The 22,643-nt window shown below is 47.5% G+C and overlaps 1 protein-coding gene across 3 annotated transcripts in view; it reads left to right on the plus strand.

Annotated features, from left to right (window-relative positions):
• The first annotated feature begins 16,244 nt into the window (after nt 1–16,244).
• Nucleotides 16,245–22,643, plus strand: part of GALNT14 (polypeptide N-acetylgalactosaminyltransferase 14) — a 92,606-nt gene continuing 86,207 nt past the window's right edge. For all 3 annotated transcript variants that reach the window (XM_058836210.1, XM_058836211.1, XM_058836212.1), the window contains exon 1: nt 16,245–16,524. In XM_058836210.1, the coding sequence (XP_058692193.1) occupies nt 16,396–16,524 (129 nt within the window). In that variant the 5' untranslated portion in view covers nt 16,245–16,395. The remainder of the gene's footprint in view (nt 16,525–22,643) is intronic.

Below are 22,643 nucleotides of genomic sequence, written 5' to 3' on the forward strand. Positions count from 1 at the left end.
AAAGTACAGTACAGTGAAAAGTAAACGGATCCCATATTGTTTTTAAGTCACCAGAGACTGGCAGGGAATGAATATTCTCAGTAGGGTTATACAGGAGCTGTCTGATAAAACATTTGGATATTTATTTTATGGAGGGTGAGTGTGTGTGTATGTACTTCTAAAAGATGCAGGTAAATGTAGGTTGTAGCTAATTACATAGTGCAGCCTGGGTGCACAGCTGTGAACAGCGTTAGAGAACATGGTATAAGTGGGACAATTCACATCAAAATCCATGAGAGAGTTACTTGATGCATCTGTCTGTAGGATCCTTTTGCACTTTCTTACCATTCATTTATTTGGGCTGGAAATTTCCACGCTAAGTGCCTGTTACAGGTTGCTACTTTGATTTTTCTTTTTTTTTCTTCTTTTTTTTTTTTTCTTTTTGCATTCCTGCAGACAGCTCAACTGAGGCTCTTTTACAGTGCACAGCCTAGTCTGAGTCTGGGTGCTAAATGAAACAGAGCTCCAATGGGAATGAACATATAATGAAAGACCATACTCTAATACCTTTGTAGGAAGGAGTTATATTAAGCTGTCATAGGAAGCCTTCCCTCTGGCTTTTTGTGACTTTTTAGGTGCTAAATCTCATCAATATTTTTTTCAGAGTGCATGTGAGATTCAGGAATGAGGTAGACTGTGGATAAGAAAGTAAACATGGGCATGACTGAGCTCAGGGATGTGCTTACCACCTCACTGAGGCCTGAGCAACAGCATAAGCATATTTATAGAGGAACTCCTTTGCATATAAGTGTTCCTAGTCAGGAGGCATTAAACAGTAAAAACAACAGCATGCACTTCATTCCCCAGAACAGTCTGTTTCTAAGCAATATCATTTTCATCCTGTTTTTATGAGAAAACTCTTAGAACCAGATAAATAGATGGCTGTGTTGGTACTTGTTTATTACAGATGATATATCTATCATCTATTGGGAGCAACCTGCTGTGGAGTCACAGGGTTCAGGTCTGGGAAGCAGAGCAGGTTGGAGGGAGCAGGGGTACCCAGGGGCCCTGGAGCAGCCGAGGGCTCCGTGTCCCGCTGGGCTCCCAAACAGGCTCCGTGTCCTGCCAGGCTCCTGAGGAGGCTCCATCAGCAGCTCCCCTCTCAACACACATCTCTGTTTCCTTCTGTGACTCGTAGCAAAATGGTGCAAAGTAAATTAGCCTGATTTAATTTGCACTCAACTCAGCAGGGGATGTTATAAACACTGATTTACTGTGTGCAGGAGCAGTGCTGGAAGAACCAAAAACGTTGGTTGAAGGAGCGTAGGTCCTGCTTTTCTCAGCATGTTTTGGAAAGGATGATCCCTGGCACCCATGGGAATCCAGGGGGATCTGTGTGAGTGCAATGTTCACAGCAGGCTCTGTTGGACATGATGGGAGGGAAATCTGTCAGTCCCAACTGGGTTTCTTGCACATTTAAGGCTGGGAGTGTGCTGGATGTAGCTCTGCCACAGGCTGTGTGCAAAAGTGGTGCAGGACACCCAGTTTCAAATTGCAGTTCATTTTAATGTTGTACACATTGTTTTTTCTATCAGATTTTGTACTTATTTACTTCATACCTCTTTAATGCAGAGCAATGTAATTGCAGGGAGATTATTTTGCTATTGATTACTTGATCCAGGAAAGAAACAGAATTCATCCATGCCATGAATCACTAAGCATTTGCAGCAATAAACTTTATTGAGCCATGTGACTTGCTGTTACAGAATTGTAAAGAATGCTTTACTGGAATGATTATACCAAACCATGTACAATTCAAACTGAATTATCTGGCTCACAATAAAATGTTTTTGGCAAGGTCACCTACTTGGACACTGTGAAGCTTTTATATTGCTAACAGAATAATGTTTTCTGGGCAATTTTGAAGATATATTACTCCTCATTTACAATGTGCATTGTGAAAAAATGCTCTGAAATGCTGCTGAAGGATGCATTCGTTTGTAACCACAGCATTTACAGGGATGCTGAGCTTTGCAGTGGGTGGTATTGCTCCAGCAGAAATGAAAGAAAAGTGGAGCTGTGGCTTGAGACTACTATTGCTAATAAAAGTCCTTTTAGAAAAAGCAGGTGCAAGAATAGTAAATAATGTCTGGAGTGGGAAGAGGAGATGGATGGTGAGGTATACTGTAACAATAAGGCTGAGATGAAATTGAAAGGAACTAATCAACCCTTTGCAAACAAAGTCTTCAGCCAGAGCTTATTGCTGCAAATACACACACACAACTGGAAGTGTTTCATGTTTCCTGGATATAGTTGGTGAGTATGGTGAAGGTGCAGTTGGGGTACAGCAGATACCAGTCAGCCTCACTTCTCACATGCATTCTGCATGGTCAGGGATTTTGTCTAGATGGCAATAGGACAAGGTCTCCTCTCAAGCCTAACAGGATTCCCAAAGATCTAAGACTTACAGGAATGACAAGCATAGCTGTGGAGGTTGTGGCTACAATGAAGAGCTGTGGCAGTTTCAGGCAAAAGGGGAAGAGCTGTCCTCTGGGAACAAGTAACCACAAGGCAAATCACCCCAAGATCATGGGCTCTTGCCCTTAGGCAACTAGGGATGACCACCATGGAGACACCAAGTTGGCCCAGGTTTGAGAGAGGCAGAAATACTCAATCTGTGTGTTTGTTTCTGGGTAATCAATTAAATGCTTTTGAGATATTGCAGAGTAATTCTCTGTCTGAGGTCACATCTTGCCTTTTACCAGTTTTACAGTGGGGTCAGCAGGACTTCTGCCTTACCTAAAAGCATATTGCAATCCTTTGCTGAGAGGTATTCTATTCATGCAAGTGGCTACTGCACTATTATAGCTGTCCAAGCTGTCTCAGCAGACTCGGATCACACCACAAGATGCTCTGTGTGGACTGAATAATGTTGCTTTGCTTTTGATTATTAAGCAGTACATGTAATTCTGGACCTCTGAAAGGCAAATTTTCATTGGACTGGCACAATAAAAATGAGAACTTTTGAAGCTTTTGGAAGGAAAAGCCTGTTTCCAGGGGCAGGTGGTGCCTGAAAACTCTCCACTGAGCAGAGAGTGGGTGCAAAGTGTCCAACTAGTGCAGATCTTTGCATGAGGCAGTGATTGGGGTCAAGAGATAATCTGGAGACATGGAGTCAAAGCCACTGGTAAATCCAAGTGTCCACCAGTCCTCAATCACCCCCTCTCCAGTTCTACAACCCTACCAGGAGACTCAATTCAGAAAATGGAATTTCAAAATTTGCAAACCTAAAAGCCTTACTTTATTTCCTCTGTGAGCTGTTCAGGTCAGTGTTTCATGGAGAGCTGTGAAGATTTTTCTCCTAATGTTAGTCCTGCTGGACTCTGGTTCAATGCAAACCTGTGGTCCAATGTGGAAGAGGGTGAAAAGTTGGAGTGTGATACAAAGGTATGATGTTTACATACAGATTCAGAAAACTGAAGGGCAAAATTTCCCTTTGTTATTATTTACAGTGCCACAGTGCTGAGGGGAGAAAGATCAGGTCCCCAGGGTGATGACTGCTAGGTGATACAAGAGCAGGACTTGGGTTTACTTAGAAAATAAGTACTTCCCAAGTTCGAGGGAGAGTGATCTGTGTTCAGCCTGGGGCTCTGTTAAGAGATAAGATTTCATTGACCTCAGCCTCCTGAGGTCCTCCTCCCTTTGCATACCATAGCATTGCTGCTCTGTAATCCTCCTACTGCTGGGAACTGGATTTTTACCATAAGCAATGCTTCTTTCTTGTTGGCATCCAGGAGCTCATGTTATGACCCCATCCCAAGGTTTGGGGCTTGGCAAGAAGCCAGTGATCTCTGAGTAGTTCTTTTGCACCTCTTTCTCTGCACATACGCCCTCACATATTCCTGTGAACCTCATGTCACCTTCCTTAAAAACTGTTGCAATGCTATGCTGAAAAAAGAAGACAAAAAATTTTTTTTCCTCCTCTGCTCAGGGAGCAGCTCCTTGCAGAATGAAATGCTAACGAGTGCCTTTGCCTTTCCTTCCTGCTGTGTCTTACACTGAATTAGACCTGAAAAGCAGTATCACCAAGCTTGAAGTTCAATTTATCAGTGCAGTCAGGATTGATTTGTTACACTACCTATTCTGGGGAAATGAATGTCTCCATCGCGCTCCCTTCCAGTGCAGGCAGACCTTTGTTTTGCTCACATCAGCCATGTAATGTAGGAAGCTGACATTCCACAGATAAAGGAAAAAACCTACAAAATCCTGACTAATTCTACCAAGCCTGGCAGTGCCAGAGTGATGCCACTTGCAAAGGACACGCTTGGCATTGTGGTGGCTGCAGATACCAGGCAGAAGAGCTCTCTACCTGGGCTTGCCTGCTGCTTTTTTGTTATTGAATAAATGTTTAATCCCGTAAGTGTCCTAGAGAATCATTCTGGGTGAATTACATGTCCCCATTATCACTATTAACGTTATAGCTGGACCATTGTGTTCATTCTTGGAACTCAAATTTACAGTAAGAGTCGGGTAGAAAACAAACTTGGTTTTTGTACAAATTTTCAGCTGTTGTATGAGACAAGAAAAATGGACTTTGCTACTGCTGTTGAGGAGGAAAATTTTCACTCATAATCTAGCACAGGGGACCTCCGTTAAGAGAGCAGCAATTATAAATCCAGTTTTCCCTTGCAGCACATTTTGATGGAACATTTGCAGTGAACCACATACAAATGTGGGATTTGCATTTTCAGACTCAAAAGATCCAAAATGTGATTGCTATGAAGTGTTACAATTTTAAAAGACCCTTCCCCCCCCCAACTTGTCATGCACACATCAAATGTGGAGGGAAGGGTTAAGAGCTAAACACCCTGCAGAACCTTGCAGAGTTCTTCATGCTCCTGAAACTGTGGCTACAAGGAGGATGTCTATAGCATCTATAGCTGATGCTCATTAAATGAGGTGAAATGAAAGAAGTAGCTGCTCTAAAGTAGCTTTTTTTCTTCAGGTAAAAGCAGGATTTCTTTCCCATAAATATGCTGCAGCTAGACATAAATGACTTAGTGTTTGAAAGCAGCTCTGCACTGCTGAAGAGCTGGAGCATAAGTGAGAAATTTAGTCTTAAGCTACTCTGAGTGGGTGCTTTCAGCCTGGCTGCTGGCAGCAGCAACACAGCTTTTTGCCTGGGCTGAGGCTGCTGAGGGCTCCTGCCTCTGCAGCTAAATGCTGAGCTTCCACAGGATGCAGGAGTGGGATTATGTCTGTGATTGTCCTGTTACCACAGCCCTCTTCAAAATGAAAGTGTTAGTTTGGAATACTGCTCCAGAAACTGAGGTCGTGCTTGCTCTGTAAGTCTTTGGGTACAGCCCCCTATTAATGGAGTAGGTGTTTTTTGTGCTCCTTTGGAATACCCACCCTTGTTGACCCTTCTCTGCAACTTGGGTGCTTATTGGAATTTGCTGTGTTTCCTTTCAAAAGGAAAAAGAAAACAATCACATCATCACCCACTCTTCCTAGCTGCTCCTTGATCTCATATCTCAGCAAAGTCATACCCCTAGTCTTAAAAATTGTCTCCTTCTCTTAGGGCATAGGTATGCATGTAGCAAAAGACTAACATAGAGGGCTGAGGTGTTCCCCCTGATCCTCTGGCCAACATTAGCTCCAGCTCTGCAAACTGATGTCTGAAGTCCTGCAGGAACTGGCTCGTGTTGGACCACTGCCCCAGCACTGGAGTGTGACTGCACCAGGAGAGGTGGCACAGACCATTGGAGGTCTTATTTTAACTTGGAGTCACACTTGTCTCAGAGCCCTTTTCTGAAGCCCAGGTAGTGTCCACGCTGAATGCATCCCTTGTGCACAACTTTCAGTGAAGCTGGGGAAATGCCAGCCTGATGTTAAGATGCTCGTCTTCAGGGACTCTGACTCCTGGCCTCCCAACACTCACCAGGCAAATACAGACAAGAGAAATAACCCTGAGCATCTCCGAAGTGGTTTGATCTGAAGGGCTCATTATTTTTGAACAGCTGAGTTGAACATTACTGAGAACTCAATTTCCATTTCAGTTTGCTTTTTTACTTGTTCAGGGCAGAGCGTGGGAGCAAGGTTTGGGCACTTCACAGCCTCCTCTGTATGGATCAATATTTTCCAATGTGCACAAGTTTCCAAGAGTTTAATCCGCTGAGTTTTGCAGAACTTTAATTGTATCAAATGCAAAAAAGAAAGGGATACTCTATCAAACCAACACATAGCTAAGCACATAAAGAATTTAGGGGATTAATTAACAGAAAATAATTCATATGCTGCAATAATAAACTGCTGAGTCCAGTAGAAGGAACTCGCATTTATTCTTCATTTTTATTTTTATTTTTATGGTTTACAAGTACTTGGAAGTACAAAATGGCAAGAGAAGTTTGGTGGAAAGGCCGTGTGGAGGTGCCATTCCTCAACACTATTCTTTAAATTATGAAAAATGTTGCAATAAATCTGTAGAACATCAAAGATCTTCTATCAGTTCTGACCACCTGATGGATCTGAAGGAAGCTGAGAACTTTGCTGAATTAAGATGCCAGAACCTGAGCTAGACACAGCTGTCACTAGAGAGCTTACTGTGACAGGAAATAAGCCCTTCCTGCTGCAAGGCAGACATTCTTCTTTTCTCAAATTATTTAAAACAACCAGGGGCAACAGATCCTCTGGTGGCCCATGCTGCTACATATGCCTGAAAGGATCAGCTGAGAATGTTTCTCCTCAATGACCTGGCATATAGAATCATAGAATAATTTGTGTTGGAAAGAAGTTTTAAAGGTCATCTAGCCCAACCCTTCTGCAGTAAGCAGGGATATCATCAACTAGACCAGATTACTCAGAGCCTCATCCAACCTGGCTTTGAGTGTTTCCAGGGACAGGTCATCTGTCGCCACTCTGGGCAACGTGTTCCAGTAATTCACCATCTTAACTGGAAAAAAATGCCTTCCTTATATCTAGTCTAAATCTTACCCTAATTCAGTTTAAAGCCATTCCCCCTTGTCTTATCACTACCTGCTCATGTAAAAAATCCCTCCCCAGCTTTCTTGTGTGCCCCCTTAAGGTACTGGAAGGTGCTCTAAGGTCTTAATGGAGCCTTTTCTCCTCCAGGCTGAACAACCCCAGCTCTCTCAGCCTGTCTTTGTAGAAGAGGTTCTCCAGCTCTCTCAGCCTCTTCATGGCTTACTCTGGACTTGCTCTGACAGGTCCATATCCTTCTTATACTGGGAGTCGCAGAGCTGGTTCAGTACCCCAGGTGGAGTCTCATGAAAGCAGAGTCTCCTGAGTAGAGGGAGAGAATCCCCTCTCTGGACTTGCTGGCTTTGCTTCCTTTGTTGCAGCCCAGGATGTGGTTGGAAATGTATGAAGAGCTGGCTTTAGTTAAGAAAGCCCAGAGAGGAGGTCTCTGGATTGTTGGTAAAGCTGCTTTTCTAAGAGGCCATGCTGGGTGCTTGTGCCCTTCCCAGACTGGGCCCAGGAGCTGAGCTGGCTGTTTTGCAGGGCTGAATGGCAGTGTTAAGGTCCTGCAGCATCAGCTGAGGCTGTCTTTCTGCTCTTTAAGTCAGTGCTTTTCCTTTGGTGAATAACCCTGGCCTGGGGATTGCTGCAGTGAGGAATGAGGCTGTTCTGATGTTAAAAGCAGGTGGTTGCAGTGGGATCAACCCCTTCTGCATTGCTTTGGTAGCAGGGTGAAAGTACTCCATGGGTGAGCAGGCCATGGGGTGGCACAGCTATGGGGTGGAGGTGGGCACACAGCCTCTCCATCAGTTGCCCAGTTCTTGGGGGCTGCCAAGGATATGCTCACCTGCCCTATTGCCCCCAAACTGAGGCTGCTACTACTACTCATGGTTGCTTCTGGACTGTGCAGGGACAGCCAGCCTGGGACCTGAGCCCCTCCTTGCATTCAGCACATAGAGGAGGGAAATTAAAGGAGTCATCCTTCCAAGTCAGGCTTTTTGTACAGCTCTTCAAACCTAGAAACCACTCCTTTTTCTCCTGGCAGTAGGCTTAGCTTGCTGAAACAAAGATTAAAAGCCTGGATTCTGCTAAAGATTCTTCAGTGGCAGCCCAAACAGGCTCCCTAGAGAAGATTAACTATCTCCTGCACTGAGGGGAGTTTGAGCTTTAGCAAAATGGACTGATGAGAAAAACATAGGTAGTACTGCAAAGATGAATTTGATAAAGGTGGGCAGAGCACAGTGGAGGCATGAAAGGCTGGTTAAGTGCTCACTTTTATGTATAGCTGAGTTCTAGGTCTTTAGACAGGGCTTAATCTTTTCTATAAACAAATAACACATTCATTTACATGAATAATCCACATTTCTTATGCAAATCATTTCCCTGCTGCTATTTCTACTGAGAATAATATTCAGTATAATTACCACATTTATTTAGTGACTCTATTTACACAGGATAGCTCTCTGTCCATGAACACACTTCACCAGAGAGGCCCAAAGAGCAACAGGGGAGGCCAAGCTGCCAGTCATGTGTGCCCTGTGCTTTCTATTTTTGTTCCCATGAAGCATTCTGGGACTGTTTGAAATGTCTGGGCAAGAGCAGAAGGATGCCAGCATCCTGCCTCCATCCCAGGGAGAGCACCTGCTGCTAATGGAAGGCAGCTCTCCCCTGCTCACCAGCCTGCTGTTTGAGCTCCAGCTAACTATAATGAGGCAAGGCACTTTGAATAATAACTTTCCTTTGGGTATAAGGCTATCTTAATTTTTTGTGTGTTTAAGTTGGTAATTGCCACAGAGTTTGAAAATCTTCCAGGTTTTACCACTCTTAATTATGTTCTCATGCATATGCATCCCCTGCTTGTGTACTCATTACTGCAAGGAGATCAGAACCCCGAACGTTGGAGCAGTTCCCTCCAATTATCTTCCATATGCAGAAATTCCTGTGAAATACCTCTCCTGCATGGGATGGCCCTAGCTATTTGGAGAACATCTTGCTGTCCAGAGCTCATTTTGCTCTGGGTGGTAAAATCAAGATGCATTTCATCCCTTGTGTGTCTTGCCCAGGCTGCTCCTACCTGGGATGTCTCCTTGCTTCTAGCGCCAGCTGTTGAAATACTTGTTCAGAGGAAGTTATTAAGGTGTCCTAATGGAAAATATTTCAAGTTTCTAGGGCCCTGATTGCCTCTTTACCTGCTCTGTTTGCATCTATTGATTGTTCTGGTTCAACAAGACCCTCTGGGACTAACAAACTCTAACAGGTTTGAATGCATTCATGAGGTTCTATGCGGGGAAAGAAAAATAATGCTGTTGGGCTTCTGACTTGTTCTTGCTCAATAACAGCAAAACAAATGTGTGCAATTAAACATTACTTTGTTTTCTAAACAGCAGCCTTGAAATTTTGTCCTGCTAGTGGGAGAATCAAGCAGCTGCTTTGCTGTCCAACCAACAGCAATGATTTGGTGATGGGAAAGGAGATGTTAATCCACCTGAGAACATTCAGGGTAGAATACCATTCCCTTGTAGGCAGGCAGGATTTCTAGCACCGTGTGTGTTTTTGTGTAGGAGATCATAGTGGATCCTATGAAAAGATCAACATGGAGCAAACACAGACATTGACATTACTCGCTCTTTTTGTACAGAGTAACTGCTTGTTAACTATTCTTCAGGGAGCTGTGGGGTTACTTGTTAGCCTCTTGAAACTTTTGTACTGAGAGAGGGAGGTTGCCTGATCAAATAGAAATCACTGTCTTTATGCTTAAAGCTTTGGATTGTATATGAAGAAATATCTATTCCTAGACACTTCACCTAAATAATGGGATTAAAATCTTAAGAAGTAAGGTGATGTGTGGCTCACTGTCTCCAGTGTTTGTATCCCGCAGGAAAAGGGAGAGATAAAAAGTCAGGAATTTTTTCTATGAAAAATTTTATAGGCGGAAGATGAGGGTAAAACTTTCCACCCAGCTGTGAAAACCCTCCTTCCCCAAAAGTGCCTGGTGCAATATTACATATTGCCAGCTGTGTTAATAGATGCCTAGATCCTAGTTGGCATTGGGCCACACTTACATATCCCAGAAATAGAGATTTAATTCTGAAGTCTGCTTAACACCTGCACACAAAAGGACAGAGGCATTAAAGGTGCTTTAAGGACAAAGCTTTATTTTAGCTAACATGTTCTCTCACCCATCTCACCCGTCACATGACTTGTTCTTTATTCTGTTAAGTGTCACCTGTCCAAACCACAATTATGGGCTTCAAAGTGTCTGAGAGACACAGTCCTACAGCTGGCTAAAAGAGACTGATTTAGCACATTCAAAGCAACAAAAGGGTTTGGTCTGAATTCTGGCAGGGTTCTGTGCTTTTAGAGATGGATGGGAGGGGGGTGTGCATGCGTGTGAATGCGCACAGGAGCACAGCTCCTTGGGAGGCAGGTGAGCAGCTTTGCTTCCCCTTGAAGTCCCAGCAGCACTGGGGTCCCCCGGGAACATGTGTTTCACCAGAGCTGTCCTGAGAACTGCAGGGTGCCCAGAACCTCATAGGCTCAGCTGCTGTTGCTAAAGATTCACCTGCCCTGTGCTCTGTTTATTGATTGTTTGCTGCAGCTTGGCCCATAAAACTCTCTGCTGCCTTTGTTCTCAAATGCTCCTTTGTGGCCATTTGCAGTGCCTGCCACTGGTTGCTGCTGCAGCGACCTGGAGCTAGGCAGCTTACCCCACCAAAACTCTGAAAAAAAACCAGGCTGTGGAATCAACAGCCATCGCTTATCCAGGGGCTTTTTCCAGAAAATGGGAGCATCAGGACAGACTAACAAGCACCAGAGACATCTGGGGACAGACAGGATCCAGAAGACTTTATTATAGTAATAAAGCCCAGAGGCAGGGCTGGTCAAGAGCAACCAGTGAACAGTATTGAAGGTGGTTTCAGTGGAAGAGCACAGTCCAGGGGAACTGTTCTTTGCTAAAATGTCCCTCAGTCACACACTTAAGTCAATGTGTCTCCCTTCAAATCTCTCGTTGCTTTTGCCTGTGTTCCCACACCTGCTTGGATTGGCATCACTGGGCACCTTGTAAATGCTATGAGTAAAGGCTGCATCTAGTCCAGAAAAAAATGTGCTCCAGAAAATGGAGACAAGGACTGGGGAGCATGTGAATTAAACACAAGTACAAGTGGATGCCCATTTGATTGCAGTTGCTGGAGATGGAAAATACCTTGAGGTAAGCAAGAATTCTCCCCAGCCTTCCTCCAGTTTTACTACAGAGAAGTCTTTGCAGTTGTTCCAGTGCTGCCTCATCCATCAGTGCCACAGACACTAGCCTGGAGATGGGAGTCTGACTTACAGGAACTGCAGGCAAATATCTGGGTGTGTGCTCTTGCCCATCGACTCAGGAAGCAGCTTCTGTTGCTGCAGCTGACTTGATGAGAACTTCAATTAACAAATGCTATTAAAGTAGCTCTCCTCTTTATTTTATTTTTTTTAATGCATAGCATTTCCTGACAGCTTAAACATTTAATTAACTGGAGATGCCATTGTGGAAAGTTTGCTAGAGAAGAATGCTTGCGGTTTAATTAAAAGGAAAAAAAATCCTTTAGAGGTACTGGAAGAGAGATCTGCTTGCAACACTGATAGTGGCAAAAAGCCTGCAGGAACTCCTGTATTTCCCTTTCTGAGTGCAGCAATAGGTCAGGAGGTGCACAGTGATATCATCACCCAAGAGGAGAAGGTGAGTGCTTCACAGCTTCATGTTTAACCCTGCCATTTAAGCTGCAGACGTAGGACAAGCTACAGTTCTGTTACCTCAGCAAGGGAGAGGAGACAGCCAATATAAAGTTTTGGTTTTGTTTTTTTTAATATGTTAACTTGCAATTCTCCTGGTATTAGGCCAGAGCTCTCCCTAACATTTTTGGTCTCCAAGAGCACACAGGGAGAATATTTTTCATATAAGCACTGGTCTGACATTTTTGGCTTCCGTTACAGCACAAAAACAAAGGCAGATCTTACCTGCCACAAAAATGTGGAATACTGTTCACATTACCTTCAACAGCCATCATGGAAACTGTTTTTCAGATGTCAGGGTACTGCCTGAGGTGGCAGAGAGCCTTTGCTACCCTCACAATGCTAAGGGCTGTGTGAGATGGTAGCTGTGGGTAGGAGTCACCAGCTCAGCACACGCTTGCACCCCTGCGGCAGCTTTCCAAGGGGCCACGGCATGGTGGTGTCAAGTGCTGCAGAGCTGGGGACCCCATGGCAAAACAACAACCTCCTCACTCCTGTGCAAGGGACTTCTTCCCTTCCTCTCCTCACACTGACCAAGTGACCTGCAGGCTTTTTGAACGGCTACAGGTCGGAAAAGAGAACTTTTGTTCCAGTGTTAAATATAAACCTGGAAGCCACTGACATGACTATTGCCATTTGAAGCACAGCTCCATCCTTAGAGGGATACCAAATGGTGCCGAGTCATCTCTGGGAGCAGGCTGGGGCTGTGGGGTGGTGCTGGGCCGGGGCATGTGCTGGCTTGCTGTCCTGGAGCCTTCGCACCCAGGCTGGCACCTCCTCTGCTGGTGACGAGGGACAGCTGGGCTCCTGCTGAAACACGCCAATGCTCGGCACTTGCCAAAACAGCTATTTGGGAGCAGCTTGTTGTGCTCACCCTCCTCTTCTGGCCCTGTCCTCGGCATGGTTAAATTCAGTAAGTGTAGCACACCCTCTGCGAGGGCTGGGAGAGAAGCTTCTGAATGAGCTTCTTCCCCGGAGCCTGGGCAGGCACCACAGAGGCACCACTGACCCCTGAATGAAATCCAGCACCCTGTATAACCACGTATTGCCATGCTTACCCTTTCAAACACTGATCTCTTATTTTTTGCAAGCACATTCTTTCTGATACATGTGCTACTGCAAGCAGCACCTCTTTTTGGGGAGGGTGCACTGCCATGAACAGCCCTGAGTGCTGGGCTACCCCAAGCCACTGACTGAACCAGATCCTCCGCTGGCAGGGGAGCTTTCTGTCCTAGAAGCCCCTTTCAACCCAGAGCTCAGTGAGGCTCCTCCATCTTACAATAACCTTCTGTGTGAAATTGAGACTCCTCAGTATCCCCAAGTTTGGGGGTGGGTTTTGATCCTTTCCTCTGATCACTTCTTGGCTGTATCTGTTTAAGCCCCTTTCAACTTTCTGAGAAAAAACCTGCAAAGTATTTGTGATCCTTTTGGAAAAGAAACACTCTGTGAACGGAATCTCAGATGTGAACTGAACTCAAACCCAAGAATATTCCTAGTAAAAACTGCACTGAAGCAGTGTCCAGCTGGTTTGTAGACCCAGTGGGATTAGATTCCCTTGAGATGTGCTTTACAGATGCCCTTGAAACAGAAAGGGAAGTTACTCTCCCCTTCCACCCATTCCATAAGGACCCTGAAGGGCCATCGTCTGAAGCTGTGATTGTGAAGAGTCCCCCTCCCACTCAGAAATCAGGTCCTATTCTTGCTTTCATGAAATAATCACTTTCATCAGCTTTTCAATGCTGATACCAACAAATGCCAGCTACCCATTTCCTAAACTGTTTTTCTGTCTCTGGCTGTACTGCCTGTAAATTTTGCTGTGTTGGAAACAGGTAATATGTTATGGACCTCACTTGTGAAGGAGCCGAGATTGGCAGATGAAAAATTAGAAAAAATGGGAAAGATACGGGTCAATAATACAACAGAAGATTTTTTTTTATTGCCATGTTTTTAATGGAATTGCAGTAGGATTTTTATACAAGTCTCTGAAAGTCTACGACTTCAAATAATTCTGAACCTCCAGATTTGTATTCTTGCCTTATTCTTGTTTAAATAGCTGTTACCATCATCTGCTTGATATATTATCTGTTCCAGCATACAGGCACACTGTCAGGAGGAATATACTTCCTTGGGAACTACGCATTGCTAGAGCTCCTTGAGTCTCCTGCATCCACACGGGACACCTGCACAGATGGTGGATTTGTACAGTGTCCCCTCCTAGCTGGAGTGGAGGCAGTGCCAGTGGGGAAGCATCGGGCCTTTTCCTCTTCTCTGCCGGGCACGGCGAGTTATCCATCACGGCACCAAGCCCTGCCAGTGAAGCTTTCCCTCAGCAGAGGGAGTTGTTTCTCAAGGTAATAAGAAAGCATTATCTGATTGCATTTTTGTCAGGTATGTCCTATTTATTACCTTACCTGTAATCTAATTTGTAATGTATTTCCTTGATATTTTCTATACTTCCCCTCTGTATTTTGCAATAGCTTCCCCTGAAAGTCTGACCTACAAAAAAGACAAGGTTTTAAATCCAGCTTTGAATGATAACACCCTCCAGGTGCCTTTATCTGGAAAAACCTCTCCTTGCACAGAGGGAGGTCTGGTAGGAAAAACTCAGCACCCTCTGAAAATGTATTGAGGGAACACTGTTTAACAGCAGCCAAGGTCACTTTGTCCCAGGCAGGAAAACACACATGGCTATTTTCTACTTGTGGCAAGGTGATCTTTTTGGTCAGGAAGCCATTTCTGATCCAAAGGAGGTACCTGAGAGGTAGCAACCAGTCTGTCCCAACAGCAGGGATGAGCATAAGGCAAGAAAACAACTATAAGCCATGTAAAAACTACCACTGATGTGCCTCAGCTACTGAAAGCTGCTCAGGTGTTTTACCTTGGCTGTCAGGAAAAAGCGTAAGGCCACAGTCTGGGGAGAGAGCAGTACCTGTAGGTCCCAACTAGATTAAGCAGAGATGTCTCATGGTGGCAGAGATGAAGTGTGATGGTCCAGCTACCCTGAATATGGGGCTGAGGAAGGTTAATTGGTGTGGCAAATGATGCACACCATGGGAAGAGGTTGCATTTTCAGGTTGGTGTGGGCTTCCCATGTGACATCAGGTTGGTGGCTCACCGGGGCATTGAGGACTTTCTGCCCTCTTCCCACCTTGTTAGTTCTGCTCCTGCCTGGCTGTAAAATAAGGTTCAAACTAACTGCCTGCTGGACCTAGATTTCCTCATTCTGGTAAAGGTGTTTCAAAGTCACACGGCTTTAAAACAAAGAGAGAGAAATGTCCCTTTTTGTGGATGCTAATGAAATTTTTATCTGGGCATCTTTCTGTGAATGTTGGGCCTGAGAGGCATGGATTATGTTAGGGAGAAGGGCTTATTGAGCCCTGGAAATAAATCAGAGGAGGACAGAGGATGAAGATTGCAAATGATAAATTAGTAAGTGACAGAAAACAACTGCAGGAAATAATAAAGCCAGGAGGAGTGTGTGGGAAATGCATAGGAGAGGTTGTTTACAACATGTGCATTGGACTTTCCAGCATTTGACATCTTATCTCTATTTCATTCCATATGTTACTTTATGCATAGATTCTTGTTTTTATGGGGTTTGTTCTATAGTTCTATAGTTTTTGTACTAACATGAATGACTCACATCTGCTCCAATACTTAATTTATTCTCTAATGTCTTCTGCAAAGGTTTGTGCAGCTCATGGAATACTTGTCAGTGGCAAGATCGGAAGAGCAGCGTCAGGCGAGCAGGGATAGCTGGGTGAGACAGCTCTTTTCTGGACTCCTATTCTGTAGTTGTGTTAGGCTTTTTTCCCCCTCAGCAAGGTCTGCAATTCCCACTTTGGCTGTGCTGTGCGGACAGGCCTGCTGTGCTGGGGCTGCGTGTAGAGCCAGCAAGGAACACCCCATGGGACAAGGATGACGGCTGAGGGCCATCCTTGCAGGACCATGGCCTGGCATTGAGCTGCTGCTGGAATACCAACAGCTGATGATTATGATTTTATTTTTTACGTGTTCTTGACAGCTCTAGAGACACACATCTTCTCTTCCAAATCCAGTAATTAAATTCCACCTACCTGAATTCCCCCTGCTGTTTCAATTGGTTAAATTAATCTTCCCATCATGTCTGAGCCTCCTCTGTGTGTTGTTGAACGGTGGCCTCCTCTCGCCCCGGAGTCGGGCGGGGACCGGGACCGGGACCGACCCGGGCCAAACTCGCAGCGGCGCTGCCCAGCCCCGCGCATCCCTTCGCGTGCAAGTGCCCCGCACTCACGCACGGAGGCAGGACAGAGGGATGGGCGTCCCCGGATACGCGCAGACACCCCCGCACCCCTCGGTGTCCCCGTCCCCGGGGCTGCCTCCCCGCCGGCGCGGAGCGAGCAGGGCAGGAGCTCCCCGGGTAGCAGCCCGGCTGCCTGCCCGCTGCACCTTTCCCCGGCTGGAGCTCCGGCTCCAGCCCCCCCTCCTCCCGGCGCCTCCTCCTCCCGTTCCTCCTCCCCTCCCCTCCCCTGCAGAGCATGTACAGCCCGGGACTCGCTTCGCCGGCTCCGAGGCGGGCGGGCGAGACCCTCCTCGCCGCCAGTCCCGCTCCCGCTGTCCCCCGAGCCGCCCGCGGCTCCCCCCCAGCGCCTCCCGGTGCCCCCGCCGGACTTTTCCCTCCTCCCGAGGATGAGGCGGCCGACGCGGCGGCTGGCGCTGTCTCTGCTGGGGGTGCTCTGGCTCGCCGCCCTCCTCCTCTTCTTCTTCGGGGCGCGGAGGAAGTTGGAGGCGGTGGAGCCTGAGGGACACACGCCGGAGGTAAGGAAGGGGCGGCGGGTCCGCGGCTGCTCCGGCGGGACTTGGGCGCGATGCCGCCGCCGCCCGGGGAAGTTCCCGGCGGGTTTCGGGCCCCCCACCCCTTCGCGTTCCCTCTCAAGTTTGGTACCGGACCTGTGCCTTTGCGGGGGGGGGGCACTGGGGCCCTTTCCGTACTCCCCGGTCTTGATTTCCCCCCTCCGCTCGGTCTCGGACAGCGGCAGCCCCAGCCGCCCCCCCCCTGCCCCGCTTCACCGGGGGCTGCGGCCGTCGGGGCTGCCCCGGCCGCGGGTGCTGCCGGCGGTACCGACCCTTGGTCCCGCCGCCGACTTGGAGCATCCCGGGCTCCCGGCCCTGGGAGCGGGGGGACCGGTGCATCCCAAGGAAACGAAACGCGTGTTTCGTATCACGGGTGGGGGGACCGGCGGCTCCTTTCCCCCGTGGGTTCACACCGTGCTCCCGAGCTGTGCTCTAAAGGAGGGGGAAGGAAGAATCGGTCCGGGCTGCAGCCAGAGGGGAGCGGACTTGGCTGGTCCGTGTTTGGTGTACGCGGGCTGGGCGAGCCCGGTTGAAGCGCGGGGGCTTTTCGCGGCTGGTTGTGGTGGAAGAGCAGGCACGGGCAGGATGCTGGTGCTGGGAGGAGGGTGCCCGTGCAATCGCGCCTTTCTGTGTCGTCTTTCAATCCCCGGAGGGACAGCACGGCAGAGATGTGAGGAGCATCTCGCTCCGCACAGTGCAGTGAATCCGAGGAGTTTCACTGCCCAAACGAAAAGCAGGGGAGATGAGAGCAGCTTCGGCTGAGCGGGGTCCCGTGTCCTCTCCTCGGCTGAGAGCGGCTGGGGCTTAGCCGAGGGTTAACTTTCCAAAGGACATGGATTATATGCTGCTTAGTTGTACTGTTGTAAATCTTGAATTAATTAATCCGGGTTAGAGTCCAGCTCCTGAAAATACACCGAGATTAGGGTTATTGTGGCAGAGGGAGGAGGGTGTGAGCCCTCAGCCCCTTTTTTTGTATCAGTGACACCCAGCAGTGTTTGGCCCATAGTATGTGACAGCTTTACTTGTTCGCCACATCTTTGGAGAGTCTCATGTATGTGTGTGTCACCTCAGCAACTGAATTAACGACCTGATTGGAAAAAAAAAAGTCAGAACTCATAAAGCTTACTTTGATTTTTTCATCCTGGGGAATTATTGGTTTTCCATGCTTTTTTAAATAAAAATGATTGAGGAGGTTTCTTCAGGCTTTTGTAAATCTTTCAATCCTAGAAGAAGGGAATGAATCTGTGTGACTTCAGGCCCCAAAAAGAAATAATTATCTATACATTTATTTATTTATTTAAGCTGGGGGAGCAAAAAATAAGTCACTGAAAGCAGAGTTAGAAGACAAGAGCTTTCTTAACCAGAACTGTGCTTGGTGTCAGAACTGTATTTTTAAAAATCGAAGAAAAAAGGCCTCCCTCTCTCTGACGGGGGCTACTGTAATCTCCTTGAAATGAAATGAACCTTGCTTCTCGTTTAGCACCAGCTGCTGCTGAATTGCTGCCATTTTGCAGCCCATTTTGACTTTCTGCTCCCATTCAAGGCTCCCCCCCACCTCTGGGTTTAGGTTGCTGATGCTGTTACAAGCTGGTCTTGGCTCCCGCAGCAGGTGAAGGGAACTTCTGCCACACAGAATCCGTCCCCACGTTTTGAAGCTTCCACTGCCAAGTTGCCATAACTCCAGCAATCTGACTGCTTAAATTGCCTCTCCTTCATTTATTCTGAATTTTCCATCCAAACAGTTGCATCCCCTTGAGACCCATGGAGTGCAGATTGTTTTTTATTTTTTAATGCACTGCATTTTTTGGCTTTGGAAACTGCTTTGGAGCAGTATGACTTATAAGCTGCTTATGAGCGTGAGGATGTGGTGTCACTTCAGTTAACACTTGTGAATGGCTGCAGAGCTGACTGGGGTGCCGGAGACAGAACTGCTGGGGTCCAGAGAGGAGCCTCGTGCTGTGTCCTGTTGCCCTGGCCACTGGGACTGGCTGCCACTGCTGACTACTTGAGCAGTTAAGGGTTGTCCTCCCAAATTCCTCCAGAAACAAGAGGAGGTGGTGGATTGCTAACAGCAGCTCAAACATTGTAAGACAGCTACAGAGGAGAACTGGAGCAAATCCACATAAACTTTGCTGGCAGCATTTTCCAACCTGTTCCCTTCCCCCTTCTCTCCCAGTTGAGCTGTAGTTCTGTGGACATGGGCACACCATGTATTGTGCCTCGTGTAGGTTTAACCTTTAGACCTTTCCAGTTAGGCTCCAGCTGGTTACGCTGCCTCCTGCCCGTGCCTGTCCCCGGCAGGGCTCCTGGCACACATGGCTGCTGGAAGGCTGCGGTGCCCGAGATCCCTGGCTGCCTGTGGCACACTGGTGCCCTGCAAAGAGCCAGCAGCGGAGCTCCTGCTCACAGAGCTGCTGCCCTTCACCCAGGGATGCCCATCAATCACTGTTGTTTTGGTCTGCACCCTGCCCTGTGCTTTACTCTGAATCCTGAGCCAGGTCCAGGCTTTGCTTCCCAAAGGAAGGTTTGTGATGTTTTTCTTGCAGCCAGAGGATCCTCTGTTGGGGTGGGCAGGGTCTCCAAGGGGCAGGCCTTTGGTGTGAGGGGTACAACGCAGTCTTTGAGTCCTTCCTTTGCCCAAAACACTGCTGGCTTGGCATCTCAAGGACCTGATGAAGGCAGGCATTCAGGGAAGGTCTTGAAGCAGTAGCTGAGCTTTCCCGAGCTGCTCATTCCCAAAGAGGTGGGTGCAGCAGTCTGTTGTAATTAACTTGGCTGCACCTTCCCCTGCAATCCATCTCTGTGGATCTCGGTGCTGCCCAGTGGCAGGCAGGCACAGAGCTCCTCTTCTTGCCAGCCCTTGCTTCCCTTAATCCCTGTCACCGCCTTTCCCTCCTCCTCCTCCCCCTCCTCTTCCTCCTCCCTGCTGCCTGCAGCCACTGGTGGTACATGCTGGGGCAGCAGGAGCAGGTTGAGGCTGGATTTTAGGGTGTGGGACTCCCTCCGAGCCTGGAGGTGTAGCAACCTCGCAGGGCTAGTATGGAAGAAAAAAACTGGCCGTGTTTAGGACCATGAAGTTGATCCTGGGACAACTTCACTGGTCCCTCCGGTGCTGTTTTTACTGCTGTTGCTTGAGGTTTGTTTTTTTTTATTTTTCCAAGGGGCAGATCGAGCCCTATTAGTGCCGTAAGTAACACTCGCCCTTTCGCTGCCCTTTAAGCAGTCCTGTGATTTGGCAGGGAAGAGGAGCTGTAGCAGGGTGCCTACCCTTGCCAGGGAGCTTTACCCGGCTCGCCTGGTTAGTAGCCACGGGCTCAGCCTGCAGGCAAGCTGAGCCTGATGGATGGGGGTGTAAGGACACGGGGCTGGCTGGGGTCATGGATCAGCTGGGACTCATGGATGCCTTCTTCCTTCCCTGCCTTTTGGCGGAGGGTTTCAAAACACTTTACAAGCTTTAATTAGTTGCAGCCTGTCTCCTTGTCCCAGCAGTTTTCCAGCTGGGTAAACCAGGACCTGGAGAGGCTAATTGAACTTTGGATCCTTCTGTCTCTGGGGGACTCTGGAGGAATTGGAATCGTTTTATGCTCTTGGAAAATCAGGCTGCCAGTGACCCACCTGAAGTCACCCAGGGAGGCAGTGGTGGGGCTTGACATGTGCTCCAGTAATCTGGGCTCATGGCCCCATGCTACTGCCTGGCATCTCCCCTGCTTCTCCTCTGATCCATCCCACTGCTCTGCTTTGAGGGGGGGGACATCTAAATTAATAACTTAATTACATTAAGGAATAATGAGGGGAACTGATATGCGGGATTAATTACAAGCAAAATCCCAAATTAATTGTGAGGAGTACTTGTAGCTGGCTCTGCAGCAATACTTTGCTGGTGTGCTGGCTCCTGTTTCCTGTGCCAGGCTGTGGCTGTGTGGCCCTGGGGGATGCTAATGAGGGAACAGGAGATGAGTAGGTGAGTGACAAGCTCTTGGTGGTCTCACTTCCTGCACCTGTATCAGACTACAGTGGCTGTATGGCAGAGCCCTGCAGCAGGGGGGGGTTTTCAGGGCTCTGGGCTCCTGTGCTCTGGGCCAGCAGTACGTGCAGGAGGGGCAGGAAGATAGTCTTTGGTTTGGGATTTTATTTCCCTTCATTCCTTCCTGCATGCTAGCTTGCTCCTTTTGATGAATGGCTGAAGCACAGCTGACAGCCGCTGGAGGGAAAGCAGGTCTGTGACAGGCTTGAGTGCAGGAGAAAAGCTACAGAGGAAAAGTTTCCTTTATTAAAAATAGTGACCTGTTCTACTTGACTTGTACTGGTGTTTGCAATGCAACATCTCCTTTCTGAGTCTGCTCAAATGCAGCTGGGGAATGGCTCCTGGGGGATGTGGAGAAGCTTGGCAGCCTCGCTGCCTGCTCCAGGCATTCCGGGGTGCTCATCACCCTGCAGGGTTGGACCTCAGTGCAACGGGACCCTTGCCAGCTTTGTGTAAATGTGCCTTGCACCAGCCTGTGCTTCCTTCTGCATCATTGCCATCTAGAAAGCCTCAGCACCTGGAGCTCAGCTGACAGTCTCCAGATATTAAATTCCTGTCAGTTTTATAGCAGCAGAGCCACTTAACAGATTAAAATAACTGTGTATCCTGCAAAAATTCAGATCTTGACAATTAAGGGATTGAAGTGGCAAAGCTGTTGGGAACCAAAAAAAAAAAAAGAGGCAGAGTGTTTAATACCCAGGAAGCTTGTATTGACTAGGACTTGGGACTTGGCTGGGGACATGGATAGGTCCAGGATGTGAGAGAAGGGGAAACTTATTTCATGCTTTGTTGGTGAAATACCACTCTGAAATCTCTAGGAGCAAAACCAGGCTTTCTAGGATGTGCAGAGCTTTGTGAAGGACGTGTGATGGAATCCAGTTCTTCTCTCTCTTGCTTGTGTGTTTAGTGCTAGGTAAAACAGAAAGCCATGCCCCAGCTGCCCTCATCTGTGGGATCAGGCAGGACAGGTCTGGTGGAGCAGGGGTGAGGTGCGGAAGTCACCTCGGTGACAACCAGCTGTGGACAAATGGTGAGCAGCCTGCCTGGTGCATCTTGTTTAATTAACCTGCCCACTGCACATTAAAGCATTCCCTGGGATACCTGTGAAACAATAACCAGTTAATGAAAACCCTCCTAATTTTTCACTGGTAATTGCAGTGAATGAATTTTGCCTCCATTACATTCTGGTGGAGCTCTGTGTTGCAGCTGTGACGGATGGGGGCATAAATATTGATTGAACAAGACCTGTTTGCTTTGTAAAACAGTGAGCATTGGAATGTACAGGTGCCTTTCTTAGCTTGCTTTTAAAAGAAGTATCAGGGAGAAAAGGATTCTGCTTCTCTCCTGGTAAGAGTATAAATAAATTTCTGTGCAGGTGGTATGTGTTTTGTTGACGAGAACTGTTGAGCACCAGAAGAAGAAAAATACTTTTCATTGTGCTCTGGAAGGATGAAAAGAATTGGAAGAGTCCTTCTGCTTCACTCTGAAGGGGTGTTGGGAGGTGGTGATGCTCTGAGGGTGGGTTTGGCACAGGAGTGTCTCAGTTTTTCTTGTAAACCGCTTCTCCTGTCAAGGTCCCTGTGGAGCACCCTGCACATGGAATTGCTCCAGGCCACAGCATCCCTCTCCAGCTGGTGTGACATGGTGTGGCAGCATCCTCTCCTAGGTAACAGGGAAGGGCTCTCAAGCCCTTGTTGCTGCTGGGTTTTTAGGTGGACTCAGCTCTGGTTCACAGCCTGGAACCCTTGGTAACCTTTAGGGGTGGGCTTGACAAAAGTCCTACTTTTGAGTGTGAGAGTCTTCAAAATCAGCTCTGTGTCTGGATACCAAGGCTTCAGAGACACAGCACATCTGTTGAAGTGTCTCCATGCTTGAGAAAGATGTTGACTATCAGGGAAGATGTTTTTTCCTATTCTTTCACCACCTCAGATATGCACAGTTGAATTGTTTACTCAAAAACTCTTTGTTTTCTCCTCGCTCTTCCTTTCCTTGTTAAGAAAGCATCATCCTGATTTATTTTGATGGGCTCATGGCCCAGGGCTTGTCTTGGCTGGGTTTA

The sequence above is a fragment of the Poecile atricapillus genome, chromosome 3 (assembly GCF_030490865.1).
Source record: "Poecile atricapillus isolate bPoeAtr1 chromosome 3, bPoeAtr1.hap1, whole genome shotgun sequence".
Classification (NCBI taxonomy): domain Eukaryota; kingdom Metazoa; phylum Chordata; class Aves; order Passeriformes; family Paridae; genus Poecile; species Poecile atricapillus.